At 41.3% G+C, this 18,938-nt stretch overlaps 1 protein-coding gene across 1 annotated transcript in view; it reads left to right on the forward strand.

Moving 5' to 3' along the window:
* Positions 1-18,938, forward strand: part of PIK3R2 (phosphoinositide-3-kinase regulatory subunit 2) — a 75,539-nt gene that overhangs the window by 14,113 nt on the left and 42,488 nt on the right. The window contains exon 2 of the mRNA XM_063455584.1: positions 8,824-9,607. Within this exon, the coding sequence (XP_063311654.1) occupies positions 9,280-9,607 (328 nt within the window). The 5' untranslated portion in view covers positions 8,824-9,279. The remainder of the gene's footprint in view (positions 1-8,823; positions 9,608-18,938) is intronic.

Below are 18,938 nucleotides of genomic sequence, written 5' to 3' on the forward strand. Positions count from 1 at the left end.
CTTGCACGGCCTTCCATAAACACTTCCTGTAAAGAGAGCCCTATTTAGGCTTTCTTTATTGCAAGTTCTGTTTAATTAAGATTTTCTTATCCCCTGCTATGTTAATAGCTTGCTAGACCCTGCAAGAGCCTTCTGTATGTGATTAAAGTTCAATTTAGAGATTGCGATACAATTGTTTAAGGTAAATTACATCTGTTTGAAAGTGAAACCAGTTTTTTTTTCATGCAGGCTCTGTCAGTCATAGCCAGGGGAGGTGTGGCTAGGGCTGCATAAACAGAAACAAAGTGATTTAACTCCTAAATGACAGTGAATTGAGCAGTGGAATTGCAGGGGAATGATCTATAAACTAAAACTGCTTTATTTAGCTAAAGTAATTTAGGAGACTATAGTGTTCCTTTAACTGGTACAAGAATCACATCCCTGAAAAGACTTATAGTTTATATAGTTATATTAAGCAAAAAAGTATTTTTAGACACACTAGTAGAAATTATAATCCTCAAATACAATGGAAAATAAAAGGATCTGCAAAATATCAATCCTTATTGTAGCAGGTAATGTATAAACCACTCTCTCCTCTCTCTCCTGTAAATTACTTGTTGGAATGGTGATATCTGACTTCACCAAATAATTGCTGCAGAATAAAGCAAAATTCCAGCACTCAAAGAAAAACCAGTAAAGAATTTGATGGTCAGGTTGCTTTATGGCTTGTTATGATTTTGCCTTAATGATATTCATTACAGTTGATTGATTGGCACAGTAATGTTTTAACCTCTAAGTGCTGTGCTAATTTCTTGGAGTCTTATTTCGAAAGTATAAGCAAAAACTGAAGTAAAAAAAAAAAATGCAGTTCTTTCACATACATGACTTGATAAAGGTTAATTGTCCTTGTTCATCTGTTGACTGCAATACAAAAAAGAACTTCTGTTTTCAAGAAGGTGTGCATCAATTTTAGTTTGTGTTATGCTGGAGGATGGGTCCTGGGTAAAATTACATCTCTCTCTCTCTCTCTCCTTCTCATTTAAAAGGAACACATTTTTTATTATTATATATACATTTTATAGATAATTTGTGGAAGCAAGTAGCACAAGCATGTCAAACGGGCGGCCCACAATGAATATCTTTATGGCCCGGCGAGCCGCGAGTTTAGCATGCTTACTAAGGCAGAGTAGGCATCTGATCTCCCCACATTGCAGGTGCCTACTCTGCTAAAATGTACCCGGCCGTGGAGGGAACTCTTAACTGCTCCCTGCTGCTCCCTCGCGTGCGCCCTCTGTAGTGATGCCGGGTGCCGGAATATGCGCGTGTGAGGAGCAGGTTGAAGACCTCCCGAGAGAAGTTCCCCACTGGACTCCAGGGAGAGGCTTCACACCAGCTCCCAAAGGTAGGGAACAATAAATAAATAAAATGATGTGTGTGTCTGGCAGTAAGTGTGTGTCTGTGTGCCTGTCAGAGACTATGTGTTCGTCAGTGTTGCGATGGCTTCCGCTGGACAGTGGAGGACCTGGAGGTGCACGGAGATACACAATGCCACGTCACATTCTGACGTGACGTCAACGTGCTCCACCTTCACAGGTTTTCTGGAAGTAGCGGGAAGACCTGCTTTGGCACATGGTGCGGACGGCACCATTGAGGGTTTACCAGAGGCTGGACTCCGGAGTTGCATACTGGCAGCGGCAATGTGAATGTAGTCTGCTTGTTGGCTAATATTGTTTTTGTTATTTTTAAACAAGGGCTGGGGTTTAGTAGAGGGGAATGCTGTTTTTGGATGATAATTACAAACAATTTTCCCTTACAGGTTGACTGAAATTGCGCAAGGAAACATGTAATGTAGATGCTAAAAAAAAACTTTCATTTAATGCAAATAGATTTTTTTTTTCTTTTCAATAATAAAATACAAAATATAGTTTAATGTTCAGTGTCATCTCCTCACCAGTCCAGACCCGAAATGTTAGCAAGCTCCAGCTGCACGGGAGATGCAGCAACTCCGGACAATTGTTTCGCCCTTTTTTGGTCCTTATCAGCGAAGTATAGCTGATACCTCTTTAGGCACAGTGAGTACGGGATCCATGTCTGGATTACCCTTTTTTTTTTCTTTTTTCTTTTTTTAAATTCTTTATTTTTCGTGCAACAAGATGTACATAGCACACCTGTGATGCCATAACAGCATACACAGGAACAGTAAAGCACAGTTTCATCATGCCAAAGTACAGTCGCACATTTTGGTAATGCAAGGTGTAAGCTTATGGTCATCAACAATAGGTATAGTAAATCTGCAATCTTAGTACTCTAGTCAATGAGCAATGAGGTTAAATAAGAGTAAAAGGAAAATACTAAATACAAAATAAAAAGAACTTTGCTACAAATGCAATACTGGTGTGAATCATCCTAAGGTGCGTAGTGATGTAAGGGGTGATCCGAGGGGACTCGTGTGCCATGCTATGGGTTTGTTATCTCGCTTTGCTGCTTAATTGCTCAATTATCTGTCCTACCTGATATTATTCACATAATGCACATAATGCATAGGCGGGCTGACCCCCTTATGGGAGTATAGTCAGATATGCCGTGTTCACTCAACAGGGTGGCAGCATAGCGTGCGCGTCACAGGATCGTTTTTATGTGAGAGATGGGTATATCATGCAAGGTGATCATGCTTGTACGTGCCTGTCATCCATGGCACGTGCCAAGGAGGACATCGTGGGTATAACCGGTAGTTGTAGAGACAGCTTGGCTCGCGCCATGTTAGTGAATTTGGGTAAAACCACCCGCTGCGTGCCGGTGCCACGCCGCTGACGAACACACTTAATGTTACAATTAACAGTAAAGTTAAATAAAATAAAACAAAACTCATTATCGACATCAATATCCATGTGCGCCACGTATGGACCATGGTGTCACATTGTAAAATTTGGCAGGTCGAGAATCATTGATGATAGCCATGTCATGTCCAGGGGTAATATGTCGGCGGTCGGAATGGTAGGCCACATTGTAGCCTGACGTCGATTCTTATAGGGATATTACAAGAGGAGTCGACTGTTCGAGCCATATTAGAAGTCTGTGGTGTGTGCTAAGCGCCTCACAGTGTATAGATTATTAGTGTACATGTGCTATGTGTCAGCAGCGTGTTTCGTTGCTCAGCGTAAGGTGAGGCATTGTGAGGCTAGGGCAAGGTGACCCCTCATCATGTTTGAGACTCTGTGTCTCACAAATTGAAGCCTATGTATGTATGTGGGTTACCTCGTGCGCTCCCTATGGCGGAGCTAGGGGATTGGAGTCGTAGCGGGCTGCCTGATAAACCACTACATCCCTCTTTAGCAATGTAGGCTCTCAGACTATCAAGTCTTGTGTTTGTAATAGTATCTGACCAAGAGGGGCACACCATACACCGTGGGTCCTACGTGCCCTAATCAGTGTTGCGTCCGGTATACATATCTCTGCGAAATGCCTCTGTCCTATGCTGCAGCGTTACCTACCCCCGAGATTTCCCAATAGCTGGCAGTTTGGAGATACACCAAAGAATAAACATATTAAAAAGGTATAATAAAAGAGAGAAGAAAAAAAAAAGTTATTAGATTAAGGAACTGCGGAGAAATATCCAAACATGTAATTTAACAGTTTGTTTCTTGTCATCTTACGGAGATTGTCAGCTGGAACAATAAAAAACACAGACCCAAGAGTCCCCATAGTAGCCACAGGGTAAGCTTTTTAGGGCCTCCTGTGGGTGAGAGCTCGGTGCAGTCCCGGTAAGGTGTCAGAGGTGGGGAGTCTCAAGGGTGATTAGTGGCATCAGTTGGTCAATGGCTGGTTGTGTCTATGGTGGGTTCAACAGCCCTGATTTTTTTTATGCGCTGCTCCTGTTTCGGTATCCATTCTCCTCACCAGGTTGGCCCCCTCAGTTGTGGAGGTCGTACTTGCTGCCTGTGTGGTGCAGGCTTGTCACGGCAAGTGTAGTGCCTTCAGGAATCCCGCCGGATCTTCCTGTGCTGACAGGGTGCCCAATGCTCCCCATCGATATTTAATCCCATTGTCCCTGAGTTCTTTTGTCACTGGCAGGAACCTCCGTCGTTCTAATAGAACACTAAATGGTAAGTCATCGTATATCCGAAGTGCAGGTGCGGGCCAGCATTGCAGATTTGGCAGAGATGTCCTTGGTAACCGCTATGATATCCTTGGGTGCATCCGCAGGGGCGGTTGGGGCCTTCCGTATTCGGAAAGCATTCACGATGGGTAACTCTCCCGGTGCAGGTCTCACTCCCAGGGCTGCCGCCGCAGCATTGGCAAATTCCAGTATGGTGTCCATGCCCACTCTTTCGGGTGCTCCTCGAATCCGCACATTTTTCCTGCGGTGTCTGGCTTCTAGTGATGTGACTGTGCGGTTAAGCCCCTGTATTTGTTGGGACATCGTCTCCATTCGAGCAAGAGTCTCTAGCAACTCCTGCTCTCTTTTCCCTTCTCTCGTTTCAGCTGCGCTGATTCTTGCGGTGAGGCCGTCGACCTCAGTGCGCACGCCAGCTAGGTCGGCTTTCCAGACCTCACGTAAGTCCACCAACAGTTTTTTAATATCCCACTTAGTGGAGGGTGAGGTGTCAGCGTCAGATTCTTCACTTCTGTATACCCCATTCAGGGCCCTCACTGGTGTAATAATGTCGTCTTCTGCAGAATCTTCTGAGGGGCTAGAGTGTCTAGGCCCCATAGAGGCCATCTTGGGCCGCGCTTGCTGCTGCGGCCTTTCAAAGGACGCTTGGATGTCTGCCTGCCTGGGGCCCTCAGAGTGGGTCATCTTGCGATTTTTTTCGCCCCATGTTTCTCCAGGGGGAGGGGGGGGGGGTTCTAGAGTGCCCAGGTATTGATAATAGGCTCAGACAGGTGTTGCTTCGTGGCTTTTTAATTGATTCCCTTTTGCGGCCCTCAGGAGCTCCACACCAACACGTCTTGCTCTTTGCTCGGCTAGCCACGCCCCCCTGGATTACCCTTTTAACATATCTGATCCTGCCCATAAGGTACTTGCCAGCATATTCAATCTGCACTGCAGTTGTGGACAGGATCAATCTGAAATGTAAGTTCTGTAATGGCATAGGAGCTCAGCGAAGACTAACCGAACAGCAAACTATTAAAGTTTTCTGAGCTTTTGCCTGTTTTAATAGATTCTGTTCTTGTTTAAAAATAAAAGTACTCTCTTGTTTGAGGGTGCGAACATCACAAAATATCGAAGTTATGTGCCACCAAATGGTTTATTAATTGCTTTACATTGAAATCTAAGGAATTTAAATTGTTGGCCTAAAACATGGTTGAAGTTGCCACATATCACAATACATTGTATTGTGATGAGCTTGGTGAATATGTGATTGTAATGGATTGCCGGGCACCCTGACTGGGTACCTCCGTTGAAGGATGCTCCTAGCGCTTCCTGGGGACTCCAAGCACTGCAGCAGACACCACAACCACCGAACCGGAGAAACATAAATTCTCTCAAGCATTTGAATGCTGTATACAGCCGAATAGGACAAACCATGCGAATAGGTTTACACTCCTAGAAGTCAAACTGGAACAGCATACAATAAATCCTCCCCCATTAATGAGACGACACTTCACTTTGAGGGTTAAGCAGGAAGTCCAGATTGATTCACACAACCTCCTTTTAAGACACTCTCATGCAAGGGAGGGATCCACAACAATTAGTACCACAGCCAATAATGTGTCAGTTACATCCTACACATCTCCTGCTCTTAGTGTGACACATAATCCCATTATTCCAGACACAAATTCCCTGGGTTTCTGGATGTACCCCTAAACATAGGGTTACCCCTTTAAATGTTACATCCCCTGGTAGCCCTGATCTGGGTGAGACACATATCCAAAAATCACCCAGATCGGACCAGGGAGGGTTAAAGTTTTGACCGACCGCATGGCAAAAGTATCTGAAAATAGTTCCATGTATTTTGGTCCTGCAGTCGGTCACAGAAAAGGGAATGAAAACACACAAATTGCCTGGGTTATGGAGCCTGGGGAGGATTCGAATGAATCCCCTTGTTCGTGGGGGTTCTTTCTACCGAATGGCGGGCCGTTCGGTAGTTTCTACACGAATTGCTGGAAGTCTGGAGGTCTCAGCGGTGTTTGCCTAGTCGAGTGTCCGATTTTAGTTCCAGACACTCGACGGCAAAACACCGCTGTTCGGGAGTTTAAGATGGCCGCCGCCACGTGTTTGTTTCCCGAATGGCGACCACCCAGAGGACGAAGAACACATTACATAAATGGCCAATTACCTGTTTGCAACATTGTTGCAAACGGTAATTGGAGGCACACTTATTCCTGGGTGGTCTGGTTGTTCGGTAGTTTCACTCAATATAATGAATGGAGTGATTCTACCGAACAATCAGACGAATGCTGCATACACATATACAATTTACCGAACACATAACATACATAATATTTAAGACAGCCTGAATGCAATCTGCTACACAGTCTTAAAGGGGCATTGTTCCTAAAAGTCATAATATGTCCACGAGTGGCCCTTAAAGGGCCAGTAGCAGCAATATAAAATACCACATGCCCAAATATTGCATTCAAAAGTACAAATTTACCAGGGGCCATAGTCAGCAGGTAGGAGGCGGGCAGCCAGGCCTCTCCAATGCCCAGTGGCGAGGCGGGTTCCGCCACAGTGATGTAGAAAATTTCTCTGCTAAGTGTTAGGGTAATAAACATTTGCTAGCATTTAGGGACATTATGGACTTAAAAGATTGACCTCGTACTGCAACATGAAACTGAAAGGGTATTTTGTGGTTTAAATAGAGTAGTTGTCTTTCATAAAGTGTTTTTTGTAGACTAGTGACATACAGTGTATGTGCCTTCTTTATTTACTTGATGAGAGAGTTTATCTTAAAAGGGGTATTTAAAGCCTTAAATTATAAAATTAATTTTCATAGTAAGATTAAACTATAAAGGTAGAGATGTTCCTTTAATCTAGCACCATATGGTATAGACATTAACTCAACTAGAAATTACAGCTATAAACCATAGAACACCATATAATTGTGTGTGTGTGTGTGTGTGTGTGTGTATATATATATATATATATATATGCCATTCTACACAGTGTGCTTAAATGCATGTTGCATGGCATGTAATGTCCTGCAGATGGTTAAATCCCTGCTCACACTAGGACGCCCAAGGTATTGATGGATACTTGGGCCTCCCCTGTTTCTGCTGGGGTCATATTTAGTGGCCCCAGACCTTTTGATGAACACAACATTTACTTATAGAGATGGTCTGACCGAGCAGTCTGCACTGCTGGTGGTGTGTCCCTGGTGCATAAACCACATGACTACCATGGACTAGGATTCTCCCCTCCCTGACCCAAATTATGCCCCCACACACTGTAGTTCAGACACTGTATTGCCAGTATTACCCCACCACACTAGTCACTATGCACACACTACAAACCTGCCCCACAAATTACAGCTCCTATACCCTCCACACACAGTACAGCCCTTATCCCCCTATATACTACAGTCTCTATCAGCAAACACACTACTGGTTCTACACACACACACTACAGTGCCTGATTCCCCCTCCCCTCCCCCCACCCCCACAATACAGCCCCTATTCCTGCCACACACAATACAATCCCCGCTCACTACAGCCCCTGTACAGACATTCACTGCACACAATTCCTTCCACACATACAGGTGCTACAAGCAGCGTCCTTGCACACACAACACCAACCCCCCACCCTACATAGGCACACTCTCAACCATTTTCCAACCCTTTCCCTCTTTTGTCCTCTGGTGGGGACATCAGTGACAAGTCACCAGAAAATGTAAGAACAAGTGTATCATTGTGTTTGCTTGCATTGCATAAAGGAAAACTATAGCATTAGGAACACAAAAGCCAAGCTTTCAAATGTAGGACTTGGCTCACTGGCCAAGAGCAATCAGCTGATGCTAATTGTTAAAATATAATATAGTGAGTCTGGATATCTTTTACTTTTCATCAAAATATGGTATTTAAACTGCATCTCCCTACTGATCCTACAGAAAGAACTATGTTCTTTGCACACATACTTGTGTTTGTTTTGCTATTCCTGTGCTTTACTTGGTGAATTGAATCCATCCTGAGGTTAGTGGCAATTTTAAACAAAAATGATTTCATATATTTAGGTTAAGGGTTATTCAAACCACCATGACCACTTATGCTGGTAGGAGCCTAAATGTGCAGTGTTTCAGCTTGAAACCCCCTGTTCATGTGACTTTGGCAGCCCAGAATTCTGCTCCGTACTGCCTAATGTGAATTCTAATTGATGTCTGTAGTCAGAGCATGCTGCCAACAGACTGTAATGGGAAACTCGCGTCTGCCCTCCCACACTCAATCCTCCCATCCGCTGATATATATTTTTTTAATTCCTCCCTCAATTTCCCCCTCACCTTGCGTGCTTTGAGCATGCACAAGCGTTCTGAGCCATTTAAATCCTCCAGTCAAAGGCTTTACTCTGAGAAGCCTTTGATTGGACCATGGTGTGCAGCTCCCATCAGGCGGGGGAGCGCCGAGGAGCACCGTGAGCTTTGCCCCCTTGCTAGATAAAGAAAGGTGAGTAAATCTGGTTTAAAAATGCCCTTTGAGTGTTTTTGTAGGGGGGCACAAAAAATTGTGAAATCTCTTAATGTTTACCTGTGAATCTAAGGCTTTTTCAATCTTTAGCAATCCTTGCTATGCAAACTTAATGGACACTATAATATAATGTTTTTATTGTGTTGCCAACTATGCTTATCAAAATGGGATGTCTGTGTCTGTTATGTAAGTTAGATCTAACATTTCAAATTTTCCTTTCAGAAAGAAAAACTACGTTATTCAGTGTGCAATAGGAATTGGCATTTTCAGTGAACATCTTATCACCGTTCCACCCTTTGCTCTTTTCATCTTTGCCGCATGACCCCTGTGAAGTCCTGGATTATGTTTATCTCACTTTTTCTGTGCTCTATAATCTGGCTGAACCGTGGTTTCAAACTTAGAATAAGGGGCACATAGAGCCAAAGTTCCCTCATTTCACCCTGTTTTGTCAGTTCTGGATGTATCATACCTAAATTCAGCAGGGGATCCATGCACTAGCCCTCTGTAGGACAATGCCAACAGCCATTGCCAAACTATCTCTTTGTATTTTCTTATTGTGATGAACCAAAAACTGTAAATTTTCCAAATTCTTTTGCTACTGCAATGTACTAAGACCATTATTGGGCAGCAGAGACTTAAGACCCCAAGGAAGACACTGGGGCGGAGTAGGCTGCACCAATGTCTACTGAAGGAATTCAGTACCGGGCACTATACAAATATAGCAAGAAGAGGGATGAAGACCTTGATCTATTGCCAGGTGATATTCTGTTGGTCAGCCGAGCAACATTGCTGTCTCTTGGCTACAAAGATGGAGATGAACAGGACCCTGGTCGTATTGGATGGATTCTGGGGGTCAATGAAAGAACAAAACAGAAAGGGGACTTTCCAGGGACGTACGTGGAATTTATTGGGTTAGTCAAAATGACACTGCCATCCCATCCTCCCCGGAGACATCGACCTTTACCTGCTACTCCTACATCTAGAACTGAACATTCTAACCTACCAGGTAAGAAACAACCATGCATTATGTGTGTCAACCGCTGCTAAAGGAAAATAGTTTGCCTGTCTACTTTTGTGTAGTTATATTAAAACAAGTAATGTGTAAAGCTATTTAACTGCACATCTTCCTACAAATTGTAGTAAAATTGTGTTTTAGTTTTGTATTTTGTGTATTTGTTTTATAAACACACACATAACAAGTTTTTGTTTTGTTTATTTGTTTCATGTAATGTTTTGTAAACCTTATGTGTGCTCCTCCTGTACAAACCCCCTAAAATCCTCTCATTTGTATTCAGCTACATGTTCTAAAAACAATACCCCCAATGTATGCCTTTTCCACTATCCTGTGAAGCTACCGCGCCATGTTGGAAATCTGAACATTTCATTATTTTTACCATAGTATTATGCTCAACTTCATATTCTGAGAGTAAAACAAACCCCCAGTGTATGGATTAGCCTTGTTAAGTTACATTGTTATATAAGAGAGCTCACCATTTAAATTTTTAAAGTGTGAATTTTGATGGACATTGTACTATTTTGGGGCATTTCAGCAGTTTGATATTTGAAATTACCCCACAAAGGCCTATAATTTCTTGAAGGCACATAGGGTATGTCAGATGACATATATTTTAAACCTTATAGTGGGACTTTTTTTTTCTTCATTAGTTTGTTCCAAGTGTAGTGATGATAAGCCCTTTCTCTGCCTTTTTCATAAACACTTGGGATAGACTGATATCATTTTTCTAGATCCTATACAGATTTTTGGTTGCCTTTTGGGCTGATTGACAGTTGCCATTTATAGTGTTGCAAAAACACAATTTTTACACAAATCTGGCATTAACTAAACATTCTGTCAGCAATCACACTTCTAACAGTCTCAGCAGCCAGTTTTTGATGGGATCAGTAAGAGCGCGGTTACTGAAAGGAGTGTCACAGTAAACTTTGGGCCCACCAGTTTGTGACTCAAGGGTGGTTCTTTTTGGAACCCTCTATGGACAATTGTGAGGATAGATGTTCGCTTCTTTAGTTTGAGAGCTGTATGAAAGTTTGAGAAAGCTCAGGCAACTTGGTCAACAGTCGCAGCAAGGCTTTGAGTCAAAAACATCCTTGATCTTCGCGTGATTTACCTGGCTTTCCAGGCTTGGCCACAGCTGCTTTGGGAGTCCCATTTCTCCTTCTGGTTGGAGAATTTCAGAGCAGTTGTTCATGTCAACCACCAGGGAAGAAAGCAGAGTTGTGCTGCAACTGCGGCGGGGTTACTACTACCAAGATTCTTTGCGTAGCGGAATTTTAAATTAATGCTATAAGCAGTTTAAATTTCCTGGTGTGGACATCTGGGAGACAGACTGTCTCAGTTGCCAGGCCATTCATCTGGAGGAGTGACAACTCCACCCGTACGTCTTTCTCTGCTCATCTGGCGTTGGGGTGACCCACAGATCCACTAATCTCTTCTTGATTGGACTGCCCAGCTTATTGTCTATTGCACCAGTAGCAGTGAACCTTGAATGGCCTGGGTGATGCTCTGATGGCATTGTAACTTCCACTTGATTTGTCTGCCCCCCTCCACTCTGGCAGATACTTATAGATATTGGCCAGTGGTGTATCTACCGCGAGGTTGACAAGGCATTTGCCTTGGACGGCACTTTCAGGGGGGCGGCAAAAAAAGCCAGTGTCAGTGTCTATATGTGTTTGTCAGTGAGAGTGTATACGTGTTTGTCTGTGAGTGTGTATCTGCCAGTATCAATAAATCAAGGCAAACCTCTTCTGGATGGAGTGATGACTCACTCTACCCGTTTGGCGCTCCCTTTTTTTTCTTGCATAAATGTGAGTGTACTACCATTATTTCTACTTATAACATATCTCTAATCACATTTATTGCACTATCCCCTGTCCTCTGTTTTTTGTCTTTTATATATGCATACGGAGCGCTTGAAAAAATTGACTCATTGTTTCAACTGACGATCTTTCATTTTTCCATCAAGTACTTTATATTGACTCTCATCTATGCCTTATAGTCACATATACAAGATGATCTCTTACTAGGACTATCTCTACTATTGATATTATCTTTATATATATATATATATAATTATCTTTGGCGCAACCTTTCGTTGTCTTGTCTTGTTTAATATTAGTTTTAAGGGACTTGAGGGGTTCCCTTTTTTTTTAGGCTGCTGCCGTCCGGTGTTTTGTATGTTAATTAGCGCTGATTTATCTCTTGGTTTTTGTATTTCGTAAGATTTTATATTTATTTATTTATTTGTATAATAACTCAAACTCTGCTTCAGTGACTGAGGTTTGAGGTAAATTCTAGACTTTGCAAATGTTGCATTATTTTGTCTGTGTAGTTAAAACATGCCAAATCTGCTTTGATCTGGTTTGGGAGTGGTTAAATGGGTACCTAATGTACTTTCTGACTTTTTTGCTTTATGTAAACTACATTCCCTAGGGGATCATTCTAAACATCCACCATTGAACAAATAAAACCCAACAATAACAATTTACAATAGTATGTGAAAGTAAAGTTGCAACAATAGATTTTTCAGATTTATATCTATCTTTATTTAAAGGAACACTATAGTCCCCTAAACAACTTTAGCTGAATGAAGCCGTTTTTGTGTGTAGATCACGCTTCTCAGGTTTCACTGCTCAATTCACTGCCATTTAGGAGTTAAATCACTTTGTTTCTGTTTATGCAGCCATTGTCACACCTCCCCTGGCTATGATTGACAGAGCCTGCATGAATTAAAAAACTGGTTTCACTTTCAAACATATGTAATTTACCTTAAACAATTGTATCGCAATCTCTAAATTGAACTTTAATCACATACAGGAGGCTCTAGCAAGCTATTAACATAGCAGGGAATAAGAAAATCTAATATAAACAGAACTTGCAATAAAGGAAGCATAAACTTTAGAGGAAGGCTGTGCAAGTCACATGCAGGAAGGTGTGACTAGGGTTCATAAACAAAGTGATTTAACTCCTAAATGGCCGATAATTGAGCAGTGAGACTGCAGGGACATGATCTATACACCAAAACTGCTTCATTAAGCTAGAGTTGTTTTGGTGACTATAGTGTCCCTTTAATAAAAATAAAAAGTGCTTTGGTAGTGAAAAGGCACAAACATAAAATGTAACTTGCAAGAAAAGGTGTATTAAAAGTTTGTAAGTTGAGGGAAGCCAATATTAGTAGTTTGAATTAGTTAAAGGGACACTACAGGCATCCATTACATGTCATAGTTACATAGTTAGATAGCTGAAAAGAGACTTGCGTCCATCAAGTTCAGCCTTCCTCACACCTGTTTTTTGCTGTTGATCAAAACGAAAAAAAACAAAAAAACCCCAGTTTGAAGCACAATTTTGCAACAAGCTAGGACAAAAAATTCCTTCTTGACCCCAGAATGGCAGTCAGATTTATCCTTGAATCAAGCAGTTTTTACCCTACATTGAAAGATTATATCCTTGAATATTCTGTCTTTGCAAGTATGCATCTAGTAGCAGTTTGAACATCTGTATGGACTCTGATAAAACCACTTCTTCAGGCAGAGAATTCCACATCCTGATTGTTCTTACAGTAAAAAAACCTTTCCTTTGCCTTAGACGAAATCTTCTTTCTTCCAGTCTAAACGCATGGCCTCGTGTCCTATGTAAAGTCCGGTTTGTGAATAGATTTCCACACAATGGTTTGTATTGGCCCCGAATATATTTGTATAATGTTATCATATCCCCTCTCAGGCGACGTTTTTCTAAACTAAATAGGTTTAAATTTGTTAACCTTTCTTCATAGCTGATATGTTCCATTCCTTTTATTAATTTTGTAGCCCGCCTCTGCACTTTTTCTAGTGCCATGATATCCTTCTTTAGAACAGGTGCCCAAAATTGCACAGCATATTCAATATGTGGTCTTACCAGTGATTTATAGAGAGGCAAAATGATATTCTCGTCCCGAGAATGAATGCCCTTTGTGTCCATGTAGTAAAAGTACATTTATTTTTTTATTGTATGTATTGGGGTTGATGTTTACTGTAGTCATTACTGACAACCAGGAGTAGTGGGAGTTTGAGTGCAGCCTGGATGTTTGTCATCCCTTTCAGCAGAGGTGGCCGGCTGAGGGAGAATGGAGCCGAGCGGCGAGGGAGCTGTAATCTTCTTGCTCTGTTCCCTTGTATGCTGTGATTCTGGGATATGATGTCACTCTGACCCTTGCACCACTAAACCGCATGCGAGGGAGCAAAGCAAGAGCTTGAAGAGTACAGGATCACAGTGTCCGTGTGTCAGTGTGTTCAGCGCCAAGGGAAGGGAGCCCTGAGGGTGGGGGGTCCTAGGATGCTATAGTGTCAGTAAAACAAGTTCGTTTTCCTGACACTATAGTGATCCTTTAAAGTCTGGGCTCTGGCTGAGACACTCAAGGACATTTGCAGAGTTGTCCCTAAGCCACTCTTGCATTGTCTTGGCTGTGTTATGGTCATAGTCCTGTGGGAAGGGTGAAGCTGTATAAGTCTGATGTCTTGAACGCTCTGGCCAGTTGTTCATTAAAGGGACACTATAGTCACCAGACGAACTACAGCTTATTGTATTTGTTCTGGTGACTAGAATCCTTCACTTCAGGCATTTTGCAGTAAACACGGTCTTTTCAGAGAAAATGCAGTGTTTACATTACAGCCTATGGATAACTCAACTGGCCACTTCTCAAATGGCTAATAGAGGTGCTTCCTAGGGCAGTGCTGCACAGTATGCAGCACTGCCATTCATTGTCTCCACCCTCTGCATGCAGACACTAAGCTTTCCTTCTAAAGATGCATTGATTCAATTCATCTCTATGAGGAGATGCTGATTGGCCAGGGCTGTGTTTGACTTGTGCTGGCTCTGCCCATGATCTGCCTCATTGAGTCTCAGCTAATCCTATTGGAAGCATTGTGATTGGCTCAGACCATCACTTCTGATGATGTCAGCAGGAAAGTCAGAGGCAGCAGCTGCAGACTTGAATACAAGTAAGATTTTACTATATTTAGAGAGGCAAGAGGGGGCCAGGGTGGTTAGATGGTGGTTTCAACACTACAGGGTCAGGAATACATATTTGTGTTCCTGATCCAATAGTGTTCCTCTAAGGATATTTCCTTATGTTATGTACAGCTTTCTCTCAACCCTGACCCGTTTCCAGTCCTAGGCGCTTAAAAACACGATTGGGACGGTATTGCACAGGTGATGAGCTGTGCCGGTCTTTCCCAAGACATTAAACTTACTTTTATTTGAGGCCAAAAGGTTTATTCTTCTTTTCATCAAACCAGAAAATCTTGTTTCACAGCCCAAGAGTCCTTTAGACACTTATTTTTCCTTTTTCTTCTTCAAATTCCTGTGTCTTGCAATAAGGACAAGCTTCCATCTAGCCAGATCGGTGGAGTGTTGCAGTGATAGTTGTCCTTCCACAAGTATCTCCCATCTCCACACATGATCTCTGAAGATTATGATTATAATGGCCATTAGATTTCTCTTTGGATTAACAAACCACATACATGTTAAATATCGTCTTGAATATTTTGTTTAAAAAAAAAAAAAAAAAAAGAATCCATGCCTTTTTTAAAAACTGTCTGCAAATTTAATGATTCAACGGTAATGTGTAGAGTTCCACATCTTTATTGTTCTTGCTGTAAAGAACCCGTTTCTCTGCTGTAGGCAAACATGGCTTTCTTTCAGTCTCTGTAAATCTTGCCTGTTGTATTTTCTTGCTAAGAAACAGGTTGATAAATTATACTGCTGCCGAATGACTGGGAACCAGGAACTACGCAACAAGCTACTCCAATACTTTAAGAAATTTGGGGATGAAAATACACTTTTCTTCTATTTAACATCACCTAAACGGCTCCATGGTGTAAAATTTGTACTCTCCAAATACTTGCAGATTAAGGATCCAGCACTGGGGCTGAATTTGCTATCTTCCAATGTTCCAGATGCCCTTGAACTTTATGCTACATATATGTTCATAGAATTCATGAAACAATTAACCCTTCTCGGTGGAGCTAAACTCAAGAGGCAGTAATTGCCCAGAGCACCTGCCTTGCAAAGACTTCTCATTGAGCTGCAGAAAGACTGGGTGAGGTTAGAAGGGGAGGGCTTGCAAATGCAGCATACAAGAGAACTGCAACTTCTGCAATCTGGTTTTAGTTATACCTCCAATAAAAAAAAAATGCATAATTAAATGTATCCATGTTTTCATTGGGAATATATCTACTAAATAGTTTCAATTTATTTTTAACATTTGTATTAGGCAGTGGTTTTTCCCATTAATACAAAGAGTTGACATTCACCAAATCTAAACTGATATTTTTGTATAAATTTTCTGCCCACCTGAACCAAGCACATCATTCAAATTATCTAATGAGTGCAAAGCGGATGTTATCTTGAACAATATTCTTAGAAAGCTGACACCTCCCAAGATAACTACTGACCGAATTCTTCCATAGTATTTAAGAGAGAATAAGGCAGTCTAGTAGCTTTTAATTAAACCTGTAGCTTGGAATTGTGGTGTGTAAATAATAAATATAATTAACTGTAAAATACTGTACATTTTTTAATTATTCATAATGCATATATTTGTTCATTTCTCAAAATGCATGATTAAAGTTGGCCTTTCCCCTGATTTCTACTCTACCTAGCTTTGCAAACCGTAGTTTAGCAGAATGCTAGCGTGTACATTCAGTGTACTTATAACCGTAAAAATTTCAGATATTCTATTCTAAGAAATTTAAAAAAAAGGCACTTTCTTGCACCCATTAGAAAAGAGAGAAGTCACAACCTAAAATGTTCTGCATGTACACTATACTTGCCTAGATACCCACAAATAAAAATTTGGGACTAAGACTATAATCCTTCCTTCTTTATATTGACCATAAAAGTGGAACTTTCAGCTATCTTGAGCATTACGTTAGGATTTAAGTTCTATATCTCAGGAACAGGAAAATGCAAAATGTCTATATGTATACATATGTATACTTGGAATGTAGTCTTGATAGCAATTTTTTACATGTGTATAATTAAAAATTAAAAAACGATTGTTTTGCAATTGTGGAAATACAATTAGGAAGATGAAAAATGTCAAACTTTACAATCATTGGAAGTCATTGCAAGACTTTACTATCACTCCAATGGCCATTAACGTCTAAGCTCATCTGCCACGTCAAAACCTCGTAGATGAGTCATATCGAATAAAACCAAAAGAAAATGTACTTGTGCACTATCCCAAATCCCTGTGCACATTTAAAGCTAAAGGGACAATGTGTACCCAAAATCTTCAAAACAAACCTTTTTTTTTATTATTTGTATTTTTCATTGTATGTGTGCTATACATTGCTGCCACCCAGGAGTAATGAGCGCTTAAGCGCAGGGTTTAATATTGTATTTTCTTTTCAAATATTTTTTATTAAAATGTTTTTTGTTTTGTTTGTTTTTTATAGATTTTACAACAAAATATTCAGTATTATTAAATAAAAAAAGTTAAAATATATATGTCTACATAAACAAACATTTGATTTATACAATGACAATAATACAATTACAACATTGCATCATTATCTTGTCAAATGTTTTTTTTATATTGAAAGGTTTTCATTTTTAATAATAATAATAATAATAGCACTCCACATGCACGGCGATAAATAGTGTACAAACAGTTGCGTATACAAACAGAACAAGAGTAAAAGGAGAGGCACATAACTACAGTCATAAAGAGTATTTTTGTTTGACATTATCCTCCCATACGTTCCAGTGGTAAGTAGATGATTCTGTTGTGTTTGATAGAATCTCATTGCACTTATTCTCTAAGGCCAGTGTTAATACTTCTTTAATAGCAGGAACTACGTCAGATCTCCAATAACGTGGTATTACCATAGTGGTCGCTATTAAAGTATGGCCTACAAGTATCTTATCCACTTTAGTAAAGTTTTCAGGAAATTACTTGAATAAACCTAGTTCTGGAGTCACTAAAACCTTTATAGTTACATAATGATGTGCAAAAATATGTGTATGAGGAAATAAATTCCTATTATTAGCTATTTTACCAATATTAACAGCATGTTGTGTAACGTCCTCAAAGTATCTTTAACATATCTACACTTGATCTCATTAAACAATAATAGAAAAGGAAGAAAAAAGACAAAAGATAATCATAGTGAAGTACTATTGCTTTTATGCGAATACTTTCGCTGTATGTTTCCTTTGGTCCCAGAAGGTTTTCACTTGTGTGAGCAAGAGAGACGGTTGTCTTATGGCTAGCTCGTATCTTGTGTTCTCACAAGTAAATTCAATAATTTCAGTTTTTGATGGTATATGTTTGTATTTTCTTTTGTATTACACATGCATGTTACAGTGCTGCCACCCATCCCATGTGTTCCCTATTAAGGATTAATGCAGGGCTTGAGAAATCCCAGGCGCCAGGTCGCCATTGCAACTAGAAATTTGACCTAGGTGCCTGTGATTTGAAGCCCTTTAGCAAAAGACAGGATGGGGGAACAATGGAGTCGGCCGGCTCAGGGAGCGTGCAGACGGCCGCCCTGGAGATCGTGGATCAAGGAGGGGGCCGCCCGGAGGAGCGCGAAGGCGGCCGCCCTGGGGAGCACCGCTGTGATCGGCTGAGGCTGCGAGGGAGCAGTTATCTTCAAACGGCTCCCCTCTGCTCCCACGCGCTCTTTAATGATGCCGGGAGCCGGAATATGACGTAGGTCCGGCACCACTACAGGGAGCAGAGAGGAGCCACTTGAAGATCACTGCTCCCTCACACGAAGGATGAGTAAGCAGCCCCACTGGACCCTAGGGAAAGTGCACTCAGCTCTCCCAAAGGTAGGGAGGCTTGGTGGATTCAAGCTAAAATGGAAAATGTGTGTGTGTATCTCTCTCTGTCAGTATGTGTGTGTGTGTGTGTCTCTCTGTCCGTGTGTGTCTTTCTCTTTGTCAGTATGTGTGTCTGTCTTTCTCTCTCTGTCAGTATGTGTGTGTGTCTCTCTCTCTGTCAGTATGTGCATGTCTCTGTCAGTATGTGCGCCTCTGTCAGTGTGTGTGTGTGTCGGTGTCAAAGAGTGTTGTCATGTGTCTGTTTAGGTACCTGCACCCCTCCAATCACGCCATGCCAGTTTCCCGCGGCTTGTCCTACCTACATGGAATCTAGGAGCCAGCTAAAAAAGTTGTCCTAAACTTTTTTAGCTGGCTCCTAGATTCCAAACAAATTTGTCAACCCTGGGTTAATATAATACCAAAGTATTTAACCAGAAAAGGTACATTCAGATTACTCTGGTTTTCAAGTACGTATGTAGGGGTTTAGAAAAATGCCCCTCTTGTCTCATTAGAT

Source organism: Pelobates fuscus, chromosome 5 (genome assembly GCF_036172605.1).
Source record: "Pelobates fuscus isolate aPelFus1 chromosome 5, aPelFus1.pri, whole genome shotgun sequence".
Taxonomy (NCBI): domain Eukaryota; kingdom Metazoa; phylum Chordata; class Amphibia; order Anura; family Pelobatidae; genus Pelobates; species Pelobates fuscus.